General features: G+C 40.4%; 1 protein-coding gene across 1 annotated transcript in view; it reads left to right on the top strand.

Annotated features, from left to right (window-relative positions):
* The window catches only part of SLIT3 (slit guidance ligand 3), a 495,630-nt gene that overhangs the window by 267,832 nt on the left and 209,490 nt on the right, over positions 1 to 18,308 (top strand). Inside the window, exon 6 of the mRNA XM_058034755.1 lies at positions 9,668 to 9,739. Within this exon, the coding sequence (XP_057890738.1) occupies positions 9,668 to 9,739 (72 nt within the window). The remainder of the gene's footprint in view (positions 1 to 9,667; positions 9,740 to 18,308) is intronic.

Raw genomic sequence — 18,308 nt, 5'->3', positions numbered from 1 at the left:
TTGAGTAGTGAGAATGAAATTTGATGGAAGTGCTGTAAAGGCTTGTGAGGTCCAGGCTGAATTCCAGTCTCTCTCACCCTTAGCACCAATTCATCTAAACTCACCCATAATCTTATCTAGAACTGGTTGCAAGTCAGCCACAGCTCTGACTTGCAAAATGGGATGTGATGCTAAGAAATGACAAACATAAAGACTTGAAATCACAGGATCAGGGCTTTGCATTGAAGCAACCACTGGAAAACAAATTTCAATGGTTTTTACAGCCATTGCCAGCCCTGTTTTGCATCAGTAAGAGGCAACAGGTCTGTAGTTATATACTTGTGGTGCTGCTCTTCCTCAGCTGGCCTGAGAAACCAACCAGCAAAGCAGAGAAAGGGTTGGGAGTCAGGATCTGCAGCTGCACGTCATTAGAAGCATTTTTGTGTTAAAAACAAAACCTCTGATAATACCCAGGCAGGTCATCAGTGAACAGCACAGAACTGTAACTAAGCCTAATGCCTCTTTGTCTAAAAGTAATTTAAAACACTTTTTATTTTTGTTGGTGAGTTTGTCAGTGGCTGATTTTACAACAGAAATTACTAGAAGGGGATAAATTCCATGTCTCAAAATCAAGCTGCTGTTGTCCGATCAGTATAGAAGAAAAAGGGTAAAACAAAGCAAAATCCTGGAAGCACATCCTCCAACCCTGCTTTTCATCTGGAGATGCCACTTATATTCATCTGTGTGGTTCATAGGAACCCACAGCTGTGTTAAAGATGAAATGTCCTGATTTGGAACCCCTTAGAAAACTCCTGAGCCTGTGTTAAGCACGGTCAGTGCTGGAAATCCCTATCAGGATGATTTAAAATTAATGCAGCATCTTGAAATACGTGATTTGTGAACTGTTCTCCAGTGGCTGTGGGAGTTGGTTGAGGAACTGAGCAGGACCATGTTGAGAAAAGTCCCCCAATCCAAAATGGGATGTGAAGATTTTTAGAACTGTGATTCCTTCTCCAGCTTTAACTGGCCATTTTTGTTTTTGTTTTTGTTTTTTTAATAGTCTGATAAAACAGGCTTTGACTGAAAACTTACTGGTGTGTTGTACTAGGAAACTACCATTTACAACTGCAAGATGTTAATTGGATAGTATCCATGAGTTTTTAGTATTAATTTTATAATTACAAAAGCAAAAAAATTACCAAAACAAGCAAAAAATCAACTGTTTTGCCTAAATTTACCAGCTATGCAGCAAGGCAGACACTCCCAATATTTAGTGGTTTGGTATTGCAATATTTAGTGGTTTGGTATTGCTTCCTCCTAATTTTTATCCTGAGAGCTACAGGAACATATCCCAAGTGATTGTATGACTGCAGGTGATAGCATTAATCTAATGTGATATGGGATTTCAGAGGGCACAGATGTCTGGAGATTGAATGTCCAGATTTCCTTTTGCTCTGTCATCCCCCTAACCATGTAAACACCAGGCACTTGCCCTGGGCATGTTCACCTTCCCTGCTCTGCCACAGCCTCTGTGCCCCACGATGTTTTCATGTTTGCTGGTCAAGTCCAAGCTTCTCAAAGGCAGGAGAGCCTTCATTCTCCTCTCAAACCTGAGTTTTGCAGGTTTTTTAACATAAAAATGTGTCAGCAAGGAGCACCTCCAGAATTACCAGGTTTTTTGCTCGGTGTCCCTGTTAAACCATCTCACAGTGAGCTCAGTGCCCCTGGCACGGGCTGGGCTCAGGGGCAGCTCCACCTGCAGTGGTGTCCCCAGGGCAGCAGGGATGTCACCCATGCCCAGAACATCTGTCCAGCAGCCAGGAGCCAGCAGAGCACCAGCCCAGCCTTGTTGTGTGACACTGGAGAGTTTCTTGCAGCCCTCTGTCCTACTGAGCCCATTCTAAAAATGCCAAAGGCTCCAAACAAATTTTGTCTGTCCTTGACAATTGATACACTTTTTAATAGGAAGGGATGGAGCATTTTGGGTCTTTTTTTTTTTCAGTTTTGCTTCTGTAATGAATTTGTTGCAGCAATGAATGATTTTAAGGAGAAAACCCCAATCCCAGCTGATACTTGTGACGGTGTTCACAGGGGTATGAGGAAAAGGGAAAAGATGAGGATCTGACTCCACGTTTCAGAAGGCTTGATTAATTATTTTATGATATATATTATATTAAAACTATACTAAAAGAATAGAAGAAAGGATTTCATCAGAAGGCTGGCTAAGAATAGAAAAAGAAGGAATGATAACAAAAGCTTGTGTCTCGGACAGAGAGTCCAAGCCAGCTGACTGTGATTGGCCATTAATTAGAAACAACCACATGAGCCCAATCCCAGATGCACCTGTTGCATTCCACAGCAGCAGATAATCAATGTTTACATTTTGTTCCTGAGGTCTCTCAGCTTGTCAGGAGGAAAAATCCTAAGGAAAGGCTTTTTCAGAAAACATCACGGCTACAGATGCTGCTGCACTGATGGGCGGTACCAGCTCCCCTGTGGGGTTTGTTTGTTTTGCCTTGGGAACGAATGGGATTTCTGTGCTGTTAGCTGCACAGAAGGGATGCCACGATGCTGCAGGAGCCTGTGTAAGCACAGGGCACAGATTCTGGGTGAGTTTCAGTGCTGGGCTCAGGATGGGGCAGGGGCAGCTGCAGCCTCCCCGTGCTGTGCCCCCTTCCCTGGCAGAAACACCCGAGAGGAGCAGGGGCTCAGGTGGGCTGGAACCACAGCCCCAGATGAGCAGAGCCCAGGGCTGGAATGCACAGCTCCTGCTCCACCTGCAGCAGCTGGGGGGATGGAGCCACCTGCACCTCCTCCTCCATGTGCTCTGTGCACATGACAAATGTCTGCTCTTCATTTCCTTTTAGCAACTGCGTATTTTTCTGTGCCTCGCTTTCAGATTTTCCAGTTTCATAATACTGTCCCTAATGATATGATTTCCTATTAATATTCCTAATCTGATTCCCTGGTATGATTTCTGGTTAATAAGGTCACTTGTTGGTAACATTGTGAACTAGAACTTTCCTTTATGTGTGGTGTTTGACACTTGTCAACATAACAATCAATAATTTAAACAAGTGCAAACCTTCAAAAACTGTAAACAACACCACATTAACTAACTTTCATTTTCTCAAACACCCATTTTATCTTTCTCTTTTCTTCCCCTTTTCCCCTTTGGGGCTGTGGCAGAGGAGAACAACAGATGGTTATCAGTCAAGAGTAACTAGGGAAACAGCAAAACCTGCCCCAATTGCTATGGAGACAGCCATTTCTGTGCTTGGTATGCACTATTTGTTACATCAGCAACCAGAGAGAGTTAAAAAAAGAAAAAAAAAAATGTTCTAAAGCACCTGATATTGAAAGGAAATCTTGTGTTTGTGTATATTTGTCCTTGTAGCAGGAGGAGTCTCCGTGTTTGTTTGTTTGTCACTCAAGTTTTGCTTTAAGCTGATATTTTGGTTATTTTGTGACAGCAGCATTTTGATTTGTGAGTTAATGTAGTGCAAACACTCAGAGTAAATACTTAGTAATTTTGAATAGTCTGCAGAATAATTATTCATAAGCAATTCTTCCCCTTCAAATCAGATATTCCTCCCTCCTTGCATTTAACAACCTGGCAGCACAGGTTGGGTAAGAAAACTGAAGGGAGAGAATATGAGTCTGTCCAGTTATCTCAGGCAGATGAGCTGTTTCCGCACAAAGCATCAACCACAGCTTTTGGCAAAACTGCATCCTTGGGAACAAAAAAAAAAGATGGGAATTTTGAAATACTTGTAAAAATCTCATCGTGAGATTGCAGCTTGATCACAACAGCTGTATCAATCTTTTATATTTTCTAATATAAGCAATCTCTTATAGAGTGACTTCAGTGAAGAATAAATAAAAATTAAAAATTGAGAAAAAATGCATTAAAAGCTACTTTGAAAGAACTTCACATTATTTCAGTTTAATTGAATTTAACATTACCTCAAAGCACCATCTTTCCCCATTTATTGGGGCTTCCTCATCAATTAATACAAGGATAAGGACTTTAGTTTGTTATGTGAGAAATTTTAAATCCTTAATACAAGGATAAGGACTTTAGTTTGTTATGTGAGAAATTTTAAATAGATGTGTTGGTGTCACTTTCCTCAGATATTTTAATATTCTTTAAGTCACATAAGGGCATAATAAATGTTATAGAGTGTCTTTCTGATTCTTACAGGTTATAGAAGAACTTAAATACTAGAGTGCAAACTTTACAGGAAAGTGATGACGTAGAACCAGCAAGTCTGTATTAGAAACAAAATAAAAAAGGAAATGGAAAGGAAAATGTTGTCCAAACAGGGATTCTTTTGAAGATATAATTAGCAAAATGAATTCATTCTAAAAATGATTCTGTAATATATATATATGTTTCATAAAAATAATTTATGGTGCATTTACCTTCCTGTGAAATCACGATTGAATTTCCTTTAAATGTTCCTTTAAATATATTTAAAATTCCTTTAAATAAATATATATTACAATTCCTAACATGCATATATCTGGTTAAAAATGCAAGTCTTTCCTCAACGAGGAAATAGCACCTGCCTGTTTTTTATCTGCAAGTGTAGATACAAGCTATAACAGTAATTTTATATCAGTAACAGTAAACCTTAAATATGCAACTATGATGACACTGCTTTTTTATGCTAAATGTGAAAGATGAGACAGAAATTTGAACAGTATATATTGCAATAGTCATTAATACTGGCTTTTATTTAAATATTTAACTAGACTTTGGGCAAAATATAGAAAGAGGTTATAGTAATTTAACTACTGTCACAGGATAATTAAAAAATAGATTAGCACTTGAGCTCTGCAGTGGCCTTGGTAGTGTTTGAAAATGGAAAAAAATAATCCCTTACTGAATAAAGTACAAAACACTGGTTATAAAGTCCATTATTGTTAAATGTTGATGCTTGAAGGGCCTCTTCTTTGTGAATGTGAGTGTGGCAAATTGCAGAAAAAATGCTGAAATCTATTATATAGTTGGTGAGCTGTGAAGAAATCTTTCTAGTGATACAATGTTGGGTTTTACACAGAAATTTTTTAATAATAAAAAAATAAATTATTTCAGTTTTGGTAAATTTCACCCTACATGAATTTAATTCTTTTATATTTTAGAATATTTCTGTGGCTTTAAAAAAACATCTTAAAACTAGTTACATGATAAAATTTTGTCAGCTTTATTGCTGGGGATGTTTATCTCTTAAATGCATTTGAAAATTAAATATTCCTTATTGTTGTGAGCAAAACCTTCAAGGCTTGGTATTTAACAGATTATTTCAAATGGCAAAAGAATATCAACCTTGTAAAACCCTATTCCTTCTAAATAGTATTTGAAATTTTACTCTTATTTATGATAGATAATGCACCAGTCTAAATGGATAAGCCAGAGTTACACTGTCAGGGAAAAAGTGTTTTAAACATTTAAAGTGGCATTTTAGCCAAGCCATAGATTCTCCTGTGATATAAATCTGTTAGGATGTGGTGTTATTTCTCATTTCTTAGAAAGGTGATTTGTGTCTAAGGATTCTTTTTTCCTTTAAAACATCAATTTTAAGTTTTATCCATCAGTTGCATATAATGTACTCACATAATTTTCCTGCTTTTCAATAAGAATTGAGAGTAGTTATTGAGTCCACATTAGAGCCAAATTGCAGTAATACATATGGCTTCACGTATTACATCTCTGCCACATGAAAGATGTCTTTTCCTCCAAAGACTTTTATAAATTCTTGGATTGTTTATAAGCATTTGTCTGTGTCACACTCCGCCTAAATCCCATTTGCCCATTCAATATTTTCCTTGCTCGAGTGCTTTGCTCTGCTCTCGGGGGTCTGTGGTGCTGCCGTCGTTCTCTGCCGGCATTGTCTGGTTGCTAATTGCCTGTCACGGAGCTCGGGGATCCCTGCAGCCCCCAGGGTGGCTCGGGGGGGATATTTCAATCCCGGGGGAGCTGCTGGCTGTCCCAGCTGGGATCTCAGCTGCCCTGCTCCGGCAGCATCGCCCAGCCCAGCTCTGGGACCTGGGTCTGCTCAGCTTCGCTGCTTTGTGTCCAATGCGTGAGACATTCAGCATTTCAGCCCAAATCAAAGTTAGCTCTCTGTGCAACCCAGCAAAATTTGGAAGTGCCACACAGCTCAGTTAACTGTGGTTTCATTCATCCTTCAGCGGCTCAGTGTTTCTCTACGAGGATGTTTTTTGGTCAGAGGCAGTCAAATCACTTGGTAGCTTTAGATCAAGTCTGTGCCCAGTGCTGTATTCCTTCAAAAGGCAGAGTGAATACAGGTATGAAAAGTGTTTTTGACCATGTGTTTTTAAAATTGCCTCTTAAATGTGAGTTTGTGTTGTCTGACCTTTTAGCACCAGCATGTTGCACCACTACGTGCATAAAAACCCATTTGCAATCTCAAGGAAAATATTTTCTAGAAAGGCTGTGAGTGCTGACAAACAGAGGTGCCATTTAAACCTGAACCAAGGCTTCTGCAGCCCAAGGCCATTTTTACAAATTCCCCTGTAAGCCTGGAGCAGGTGAGGTGTGTCTCAGGAAGCTGGCCTGTGCTCTGTGTGCCTGAGTGCTCTGTTCAGGGTGCAGCAATGGGGAGATGGGAGCAATATCACAAGGTTCCTCAGGGAAATGTAGATTCCACCAGTTCTCAAATATTGGGCTTTTTTTCCTCTTTTCCTTTTTTTTTTTTTTTTTTTTAAGTTGAAATTTTACCTTCTCTGCATATGTAATTTTATTCAAGTAAGATATTCTCAACAAATGTTAGGGATGTCTGTTTGGCCCCTGGAGGAGCTGCATGCACAGCCTGCCCACACTGAGTATGTGAGCTGACTGCTAGTCCACATCACAGGGGTTTGTCCACATCTCCATAAGCATAAAAAGATGTGCTGGACACCTTGGCTTTCTGTAAGAGTTCACTTAAACTTTGCCCAAAACTTTAAACCTATCACTTTGTTGTGCAAGGTAGACATTTAGATCTAAACTCTCAGATTTCTAGTCTTGACTGAACGGCTCACCAGGGTGCTGTACAGAGGCACAGAAATAGGATTTCCATCTTTACACACAGAGAAATAAATAGGGAGGCAGAGGGTCTTAAAACCTAATTTTAACACAACCAGCAGTTCTTTTCCTTTTGAGAAGAAATTCTCATGTTTCAATGCAGATGTAAATGCGTTGGGGTGATAGATACCAGGAGACACGAGCTCTGTGACAAAGGAGCGTTAAACATGTGAGTTTCACCCCCGAGACTGTGAAGAATTGGTTATGGGCCAGAGAATCAGGGTGTATCACTAATGAATATGTTCCCTATTTACTGATAGCCCTGCTAAGTGTGTGTCTTGTGAGCATTGAGAGGTTTCCCTTGCTGTGATCCTGAGCATCGATCACACAGACTAAACCTGGCTGTTGGCAGTGGCATGACTGGACCTGTGGAAATATGATTAAAATGGTCATTACGCTTTTTCAACAAAAATCAATCTATGAGAGCAGCAGTTTTTTAAAAAATACAATACCCACCAAGGAATCCCTTTAATCAGAAGGCTTTGAGAGTAGCACACTGTGGGTTTATTTGCTTATTTTAGTGCATTTGGCAGAAAAATCAATATCATAGTATAACTCCAATAAAAATTGTGCAATATCTAGTACGTCCCATAGAAGGAGAGGGAGAGGTGATTCTCAAGTTGAGGCTCCATTCTCCTCATCGTGTTAATATCTGCCAAACTTCTGCTTAATAAAGCTAAGTGTGAAATACTTAATCATGCAGACAGCACTGTATTTAACTCATTTGAAGTTTATTCCTCTCCAAAATGCACCATCCCTTCTGTTGGAGCCACGAATTTTTGTCAATTAAACAGGGATATCAGGACAAGTCTTCTCAGCAGTCAGAAATAGAGAGGTTTTAGGATCTTTCACAGATGGTCAGAGAAACAGAGAGAACATAAATATGTATGTATACATTTTTCCAGATATGTATATATGCTGTGCATGAACTCCTACACACAGAAAAATCCCTTTTGGAGGACTGTACATCCCACTGTCTGCCAGTATTGGAGACTTTGCTGAAGTTTTGCCAAATTCACAAAGTTCTCCAAAGTTAGCAAATGCTATGAGAAGTCTTAGCTGGGGCTTTATGGTTCTTAAGGTTTTTAGTAGACCTTAGAGTGTGAGTGGGTTTTTCTGTACTTTAACTCATAAAAAAATACCATGTTCATTGATACAAACTGCATCACAAAGGGTAAGTGTCCCATGGTTCTCAAAGATGTACATGTCCAGGATGCTCAATGTTAGCAGATCAAACTCAGTCTTTAGAGGGGCTCGTAAGGACTGTATTTGCTCTATTTCTGCTTTATTGATGTATAATAAGAAAATAGCAGCAAATGTCTATTTAGGCCAAAAATTAGATAGAGCGAATAATTGGAAAGTAGTTGGTGAAGCTATATAACCATACTATACATGGGAGTAATATATTTCCTATAGTTTTATATATATATATATATATATATATATATATATATATATATATATATATTTCATAAAAATCAGAAACTACAGTGTAATCTTTGTGTCTTTATTCAAGATACTTTACCCACATAGTACAAAAGGTCTCTGCCTCATTGAATCCAAAGTTTATGCTGTGCAAAGGGCAGTAACAGATATTCAGGAGCTTGCATCTACTTTTTCATGAAATGCAGATATTTTACTTGCATGTGACTGGATATGTAATTTTATTTCTTTAAGTGTAAAATTTAAGGGATCAGATGTCAGAAAATGTAATCACTGAATTTTAAATTGCAACTTTAATTCTTTTAAGCAGAGGAGACAGATGTAGCTGTCTTGCTGCATCCACATGTATTGCAAAATACATTTAAATCATGCGCATAGAGGGAGACAAATGAGAGAACTCCGCCACCCAAATATTAAATTACATGTTTTGAAGCAAAATAGTGTTTTAAGTGTACATGTGTATAATGCTTTTTGTCACTGGACTGCTCTCCCTGATGCAGTTAGACAGAATCTGTATTTAGTCAGAAATCTTTCAATAGAAAGGGCTACCAGATGGGACCAGTAACAATGCAGAGAGGCATCGAACCACCACAGACATTTGGTGCTTAGAATAATAAAAAGACTATAAAATTAGATTAGTTGAGTCTAATTTGGAGTTGGTATATTCCCTATGCACTCTCACAGCTCTTGGGTAGATAAAGCCTGAAGATTTAGTACTGTCAGGACAGAGGACTCCAACTTCCAGTAAAAGAAAAAACGGCATTCTGTGAGGTCACGGAGGGCAGCCCAGTGACCTCCAATGATTTACAGGCCTTTAGCTTAATGAAATTGTTTCAGTGACATGACGGTAAAAGCTCATAATGGATTGGATGCCCTAATGTAATGAAATTACTCCCTTCTGCCTTAAAAAAAAAAAAAAAAAAAAAAAAAAAAGGCAAAAAAAAAAAAAAAAAAGAGGCGCAATTAATATTTACTGAGACCTGACAGGCTTCAGTGTGCGGGAGCGTGCAGCGCTGTCAGACAGCCTGAGCAGCCCCGAGCAGCGTGGCAGCTGAGCAGGCGCTGCGAGGGGGTGGAGGGACACCTCGCTGACAGGGAAGCCCCAACCTGGCGCTCCGAGCCAGCCTTCATCCTCTCCCTTCCTTTCCGCAGGCAACTGGACAACAACCAGATCAGCTGCATCGAAGATGGAGCCTTCCGAGCGCTGCGCGACCTGGAGATCCTGTGAGTTGACTTGGTGCCGGGGCGGTGGGGGGGTGCCTGTGCCCACAGCGCTGTGTGCTGCAGTGCTGCCGGGGCTGGGGGCTTCGCAGCCCCGCTGCCCACCTCAGCAGGTGCAACCTCAGCCTCCCCCGGGCCGGCGGTGCTGCTAATTAAACCACAATAGGCGCCGTGTGCGCTCCGAGGAGCGCGGAGATCGCAGCGCTGGCCGCTGCCCGGAGCAGATGGGTTCAGCAGCGTTCCCGGTGCGTGATCTGCAGCCAGAATCCTGCCCTGATGGCGAGCACAGCGCGGGGAGCAGGTTCATGGGGAGCAACATTACGAGATAGGTGACCGCTGCCCTAGACAAAAGCTGTTTCAAAGGTGTTTGGTGTGTAAGAGGGAGGAGAGACGGGCGCTTGGCAGGCTTGTTCAGTGCAGTCATTGGCTTTTGGGGAGGATCCTTCTCTGAGGGCTGAAATAACACCACGTTGTGCTCTTCATGTACCACAAACTTTACACAGAGGCTGTTAAAGCTGCAGCACAGACTGAATAAAAGGTTTTGACAGTGAAAGCTGACTCTACCAGAGACGCAGCACATTAGATTTAGAGCGCTGTCATTGTAATGTAAATCCCATATTATCCTGAACTTGGTATCTGTGCAGATAATTTGCTTATTACTAATTGTAACTTGTTCACTTAAAGACTTTTTCTAGAATAGGTTTTCACAATATGAACTGCTGTAAAGCTTTCCCTGTCACCCCAAAGTTAATCCTGTAAAGCTGAGTGTCAGTACTCGTGAAAGCACATCATTCTGAGCCGAAATGGAGGGGGGCAGGAAGGACACGCAACCTCTCCAAAATTCAAACCCTCCCCATCCACCGTGAGTTAATGGGAGAGCAGCCCTGACCCAGTGCACACCTTCCTACAGCAGGGGAGGCCTGCCTGGCTGCTGCAGAGCTTGCCCTTAAATTGCATGGGATGAAACAGCAAATGGCAGGTGCATCAAATAAGCGCCTGCCTCAGACACTGCTGGCACCTGGAGACTCAGCAGAGTCGCGACGTGTCCCGAGGGGAGGCAGGGCTGGGTGTGCAGCCCTGTGCCACTCCACGGGGGTCTGAACGCTCTGGTGATGCACAGGGCTGTCCCCAAGGGCTGGGTCCAGCTCAGGCTGATTCTCCAAGGAGCTCTGCCCTCTGTGTCAGCACAGGCTCAGCTGTCTGAGGCACCTGGTGGTGGCCGTGTCTGTCACAGCCCCTCTGTCCCCCAGGCTGGGACCCTCATGTGGATCACGTAGTAGGTGTTGTTCATGTTGAGCTAGCAGAAGGTTTCTGCGGAGTTTCTTACCTGGCAACTTATGTTAACAACAGTATTGTTTGAATTCTCTAGTAATAGCACTTTTCAGGAAAAGTAATGTGTTACCACTACAAAATTCTACCTGTCTGTCAGATTGAAAAGTCTACTGTGTGGTGAAAGAAAGGAAGACAGGAAAAAAAAGAACTCCTCTAAAATCGGCTTTTTTATTTTTTTTTTTCCTTTTGATGGACTGGTTGTCTGTATCTGCAGAGAGTGAATCAGTCCTCCCCTGACAGCAGACTGTGCTATAACTTTCACTAAATAGGCTGGACAATAAATGGAGCTCTTTTTTGCAATATACTGAGTTCTGCAGGCTCTGCAGAAGTTGCTAAGAATGCATTCCTTCTCCCCACATTGTAGTAAATGCTGAATTAGTTTATTTACCTCTCTGTTTTCAATTGGTTGCTTCTATGCCAGTTATTTATGGGTGGGAAAAGATGAGGCAATGAGAATATATAAAATAGATCATAATCAGTCATTTAGTGCATTTTTAATTTTCAGCACAGATACACTGCTACAGGAAAAATAATATTAATTCTAAAAGATGAGAAAACACATTGATAATATCTATTTCTAAGCTTATTTTTCTTGCAGTCACAAAATGTGTGTTTTATACTTCCAACATTATCTGAATTTTTTCCCATGTTTATCTTCAAAGAAAGTCTGAGCATTTATTCTGTCAAAATAAATTTGCTAAATGCCCCAGAGAATATAATATCTTTAGTTGTAAAACAGTCATAAATGTTAAAATTTACAACAATCTGAACCATCAAAGAACATTAGCCAAATGAAATCAAATTTCAACCTTTCAGACCCCCTGTGTATTTTACGCAGATATATTTTAACATATAATGCGGTATGTAGAAAATATTCAATGATTCTTGCAAAAAAAAATCCAATTATCTGTTTGAACAGTTTGCCAGAGTACCAAATAATGTTTCTCCTTTATCTTAGTGAAATCTTGTGATTTTTTGATAATCAGTGTTTCCATTCCTGTACTTTTCTCCTCAAACACAGCCTGTCTACAGAATTCTAAATTTTGTCTATAACTCAAGGCAGAGCCGTGCTCAAAAAGCAAACTAAGAATACTTTCTTTAGAACCACTGTGGTTTCTGGATTGCACGTTTCATTCACCTTGAGCTCCTCAAAAAAATATGATTTCAAGGAGCTTGGTGATTCAGTAGCCCTTCAGTAGAAAGAAAGGAATTTTTGTGCAGTTACCCTTCAAAACGCAGAGCACGCCGCGACCCGTGTGGCTTATTTCTTCTCACCAACAAGTTGTTTTCATTAGTATCCTCATTTTCTTGTTTTGCGTTATAAATATCTTCCCGTACCAGCTAGCAGCACAGAGGCAGAGATGAAAACAAGGCTGAAATTTGTGCCCAAGATGAGAACTTGGCGAGGTGCAGGGAGCTGGGAACTCCATCTCCATCCGCCAACGCCTTCGCGCTCTCGGTCGCCTCTGTGCTTGGGAGCCTCTGTGTCCCCGTGGCACAAAAAGTGCCACTGGTTTCATGGCCTCACCTACCTAGACCCCAAAGCAGGTGCTGAGCACTACTGCTGATGCTGAGTTTGGGGTTAAAAGATGCAAAAATGTTGAGTATAGAGTGTATTGGTGCCTTCGCTTGACTGTCTTTGCCTGTGCAGCAAGTTGAAAATAATGTCTGAGAAATGACCTGCAGAACTGTTGGAGTTAAACGTCCTTAAACATCTTACCTACATCTGGTAGTTCTGTGTTGGGGCTGGCTTTTTCCTTCTTGTCTTAGATTTTCTGAACAGATCCTCATGAAGGGTTTGGTTTTTATCTGTTGATGAAATAGGAAATATTTCTTTGTTGACATAATTCCTGTGTCCCCCTTTTTATAAAACATATTTCAATGGGTTTGGTCTTGCATTCCAAGATGTAGAAAAGTGTGTGCAACAGCTGAAACAGCGATAAAATGGAAAATGGGCATGTTTCCCTAAATGAGTGGCAAAAGGTAGTCTTATGACTTGTTAGCATAGAAATGCACAGAAATGTTGAAGAAAATTGGTGGGAAACCTTTGCTAATTAAAGATTTTTTAGTAGGGGAAGGTCTCTGCTCTGCTTAATTTTTACTTATATCCTGTGGCAATGTCTGGCAATAACAGTATTATTGAGAAATATCTTTTACTCTAGCTGTAAGTATGATTCAAGGTTATTAAAAAAACCTCAAGACCAAACCAAAAACCCAGTGTAGTCTTCAAAATGATCAGACACTATTCCTTGTGCTGTGGCAGTATGCTGTTCATATATTTTGTATGTTAGAAATTAGTCCATCGTTTTATTTCCACATGCCCAAAATTATTAAGGATATGAAATAAAACATGTCTAGGGTTCAGAATTTCACCTCCAGTCTCTTGGGACACATGAATAAAAGAAATTGATTTCAAAATGGTTCAACAAGCTCAAACTGGATAAACTGGTAATATTGAGTGGCTGAGCATACCATTGTCATTAAACTGGGAGGGCTGAAGCATTTTTCTCAGTAAGAGACAGAACTCAGTTTAGCAAAAAGCCCATTAATTTATTTGTCAGTGTTTTGTCTCTCTGGAATAATGGGGAAACTGTGCGGTGGCATGGGAGTTGTACTGTGTGGACAGCCCAGAAAGAATTACAAGTCACTGTTGACAACTTAGGTGGAGTGTTTCCTTTTTTTTATTATATTGTAAAAGCTGTTTTTCTCCTGCTTTGTAATGATAGCCAGAGGGTCCATAGCTTGAACACATTCTGTTTGTTGCATAAGATTTTATCATGGCAAGAGCTAGTCCTAGGAGGTCTGTTAAAGAAGGCAAATGGATTCTTGCTGTACAGAGCTAGTACAGAAAGATTTGGGGGTTTGTTTCTTGTTAGCCACGTTAATTGTAGGTCTTTCATATCATATGGCTGAGTTTAAAATCCTGCCTCCTGAGTTTCACCTGCTTTTGGAATGAATGAGCGCTGGCTGCCGCTGATCCCGCAGCCACACGCGCTCAGGGATCCAACAGTCCACTTTGGGTCCCTTAGTGTGAAACATCATGCCAATTCATCCACAAGTAATGATGAAAAAGTGCAAGTACAGTCATCCAAATATTTGTGACTTCAGTTCCAAATAGGCCCTAAATGTATTATATTAAAAAGATCATTTCTTCTGATTGCAAAATGTAATGAAGGTAAAGAAAGCTGCACCACCTTTCCTTTCCTAATATCTTAAAGTAATGAGAGAAATTTAAATCCTTCTGTCGTGAATGCAGAATCTTTTCTCTCCAGATATTTCTGCCACACTCTTCTTCCTGCTCCATGGCAAACCCACAAAGAGTGGGATTCAATATATTCCTGTTATAAACGATTCTTTGATAAAAGGTTTAGTCTGTGCAGTTCCTAATAGAGATGTCGTATGAGTGTGATTATAATGCGCACTGCCTTTTGTCATGGCAAACTTTTAAGAACTTTTCTGAACATTAATCAATATTTTGTGCCACAGCCAGGGTATAATTGTTCCTAGGGCTGCCTCTGTATGCTGAACACTCAGTTATATAGTGAGTTTTACTTATTTGCAAAATGCTATTCTGGGCATGTCTTAACTAGATAGAAGATTTTTATTTGCTTTCACAACCTGGAGAGACAGGGAGCGAAAGTCATGACATAATTCTAAATATATGAGATGTCACTGCTTAATGAAAGCCTGAAAATGCCACACAAATGTGATTTCCTCCTCTATTTTGCTGCAAATTGCAATTGGTGGAGGCAATCAGGATCAAATTTGAACTCTGTAAATCGTGTCCCTATAACTGATACCAAAATGCCGAAATACAATAATGAAAATGAGAATTTTTTGTCAAATTATGTGCATAACTAACTTACTTATACTTGAGTACAGTGAAATTTAAATTATTGCAGTTTTTGATTTATGTTTTTTGTGGTTTGGGTTTTGGGGTTTTTAAGTTTTGGTTTTTTTGTTGTTGGTGTCTTTGGGGTTGGTTTTTTACCTGAGGGTGTGTATTAGCTCAAATGTATGCAAATTAATAAATTAATAAAAGCAATTTAAAATCTTTACTTATTTCATCAGCCAACATGGAAAAATTATACTTGTAATAAAAAGTAATGGAAGGGAGTAACCATTGGCTGTTAATTGAAGTATGTACCCGCTTGGTGAAATTAGGTGAAAAACAGGGAGTTTGGCATGTCTAGGAGTATCAACAGCTTTCTGTGTTGAGCTTGTCTCACAGACAATCAAGTTATGCCAGAGGAAGACAACAGTTGGTTTGGCAATAGAGAAATTGTGTGCCCAGAGTACAGAGGTATCAGTAGACAGATGGGAATTTCCCCTTCTCTTCACTCCGTTATTTGTTAGACTGTCCCTTAGTTTCTTCTCTTCCCGTTCTTCCTGCCTCCTGTATCCCTGTCTGCAAGGGAAGGAGAGAGGCTCCCAGAGAACCTGGCTGTGGTTACTACAAGGTTTCAGTTACATAAATAGTCAGAGATAAGATTAACTGCAGAAATGCCTTTTTTGGGTGAACTTGTAGAAAGTGGAGTGCCCCCCCAGTGCACCCCAGGGAAAGGAGATGCATAATCAGCCTGATGAGTTGATGGAGGGACGATGAGCTGCATACATGGTTGCTTGATAAGAAATGTTTTTATTTGGTGATGCATGTCCGTGGAAGATCTGGTGTCCCTGCTCAAGATGGGGAAATGAAATCTGAGATAACCCCTGTTGTACAGCAGATTACAAATGGGAGGTTGGAAGTACGGCATGGTGAAAGGAACACTGTCCAGATGGCACCATGGTGACAGGCTTTATATCAAAGACCAGCCGAGACAAAATAAGAGTGGCTAAGAGAGGGTCTCTGAAAATCACTGATGCCTGTTACAGATGTAATGTAACTCTCTCTTTATGGGGAGAATATATTTGCATAAATTCATTGATCAATGATTTTGCTAATCCTGCCGTATTTCAGGCATGTCCTTGCAAATTGATGAACATTACTATCAGCCCTTGGTCCGGATGCCTAATTATGTTACATATTTAGAAAGATGGATTTTTCCCTTCCTGTAGCATATGTAGTAGTTGAATGCTGTGCTCATTCTCCTTCCCTGCCCCATTAGGTTGGAGGGTTTTTTCCCTTTAAGAATAGCCTGGAGCCATGCAGGCTGCAGAATTTACCAAGATAAGAGCAGTGGCAGGTTAGAATTATTAGTTTCATGAATCACTGACCAGTATGCTTTTTGAGGGAACCCAGTTTTATGGGTTGTGTCATTTAAACCTGGTGCTGCAGTCGCTGCTCCGAGAGATTCCAAAGTCAAAACCCCAGGAGATACTGAGATTTCTGGCACACCTTCTCTCCCATGATATTAATTGTTTCATTTGCATGCTCTGCTCATCTTGTGACCTGCCCTCCCTCCCCTTTGACTAATACAGTTTCTTCGTCAGTAATACAAAAGATGTAGAACAAGCATTTTGACTGTTGAAAGTCAAATGAATGTGAACGACTTAATCCAGAGGACGCTCAGCTGTGTGTTTCATGCTGATGTGCAGCTCAACACCTTAACCAAGAGCTGAGCTGAAGGCTAGGATGGAATAGAACTCCTTGCTGATAAAGTTGAGGTGATGGCACGCTTCTGAGGGAACATGACAAGCTCAAGGTGGATGAGCAGTCATTTAATGCAGTTCTCTGCAGTTCATTGCTTCTATGACTCCCCAAGGCAGCAGGATGACGATGCTCCAGGAGCTGGATGTGGTTCTGTTGGCACCACTGCAGCCTCTGTGGCTGGGGAGAGGCTGCATGTGTGTGCACCACAGGTTCCTGTGATATCACTGTCAGATATCCCGGGATGTCCTCAGCCCTCCTGCGACACCAGGGTCCGTAGCCGGTGGTGTATGTGGGAACTCCTGCTTCCTCCGGGCTCAGTCGCAACAGCAAAAAATGATCAATGCAAAAACATTTCAAAACACATAACTGTTTCCCTTCTCCTTTTCTCTCTGCAGCTAAAGGCATTGTTTGTGACCAGTAGGGGGGTAGATGGTTTGTCTTTCTCAGAGGTTGCTTTTGTCCCTCTGCTGTGCTAAGTACAACAGAGACAAAGGCTCTGAGCTGTAGCCAGTCTTTGTTCAAGGGAGGACTCAGAAGCCTGGAAAGAGAGAGTAAAACTGTTGTGGTAGCTCTGAATACAAGGATTGTTGAGCTCCCAATTGAAGCAAGATGTCAGATATTTTACCTTAAACCGTAGCTGCAGGGACCAGGGTACTATGCATTGCATATTACTGGCATTATCCAATATTTTTAGCTAGGACAATAATATTGTGTCTCTAATAAATTAGAAATTAAATCAGTAATATGTAGATAGTTTGGAACTTCTTGGAAGTGAAGTAGATAACTATATCTGCACTGGAAAAAAATGCATTGGTAAAACCTGCTTTTGATCTGAAGATCAAATAGTATCTTTTTTCTTGCTGTTCAAAAAGTTATGCATGTAATGTAGGTACATAGCTGTGTATATGTGATGATGAGAGCATGTTAAAGTTAAGGTTAAATCAAGAAAAATATTTTTTAAAACTTAAAAGGTAGGAATGAGATAAATATAGTTAGATTTTATTTATGTAGCTTATCTAGTCCTGGGCTTAGGAATGAAGAAAATTTAAGAGCTGCTTCTAGGACAGAAATAAAAAATAATGTCAAAGTCATAGGAAGACAAATAATCACTATTTTTATGTTTATTAAGTTATCATAAATGAACCCATTTCTTATTAACTGGTTCAATATTTTTGAAGCAGCATTACGTTTCTTTACGTTTAGAAAGCGTCCATTACATTTCTATTTTGAGGTGAATAATCTGACTGCATTGGATTTAATCTTTACAAGCAATGGATGGCCATGCTTGGGACATCTGCACATCCTTAGAAACAAATCTAAAAATGCTGTAAGACCATCCAGAAACCTTTGTTATGATGTACCATGTTGCTGGAATGTTTTAGAGAAAATAGCTTGGCCAGTTGAAAAAGCATCAATGGCTACATAAAGCCATTGATGGAAACGACGTTCAGTTGTGCCGTTAACTTTTTAAAATTGTTTGCAAGGGGAAGACAATCCCCCTTGTCTTCTCAGTGCTGGGTGGGTTAAGGCTTCTTGGTCTGCAAGCACCAGACTGTCACTTGGAGTGGGCTTTATTTGAGGGTAAAGAGATGAGAATACTTGGAAGCCAGGCTGATGGCTGTGCTGGAGGGGTGAAGCAGCGCAGAC

This window comes from Melospiza georgiana, chromosome 15 (assembly GCF_028018845.1).
Source record: "Melospiza georgiana isolate bMelGeo1 chromosome 15, bMelGeo1.pri, whole genome shotgun sequence".
Classification (NCBI taxonomy): domain Eukaryota; kingdom Metazoa; phylum Chordata; class Aves; order Passeriformes; family Passerellidae; genus Melospiza; species Melospiza georgiana.
The sequence above is the reverse complement of the archived record's forward strand: the minus strand, read 5'-3'. Positions and strand labels throughout refer to the sequence as shown.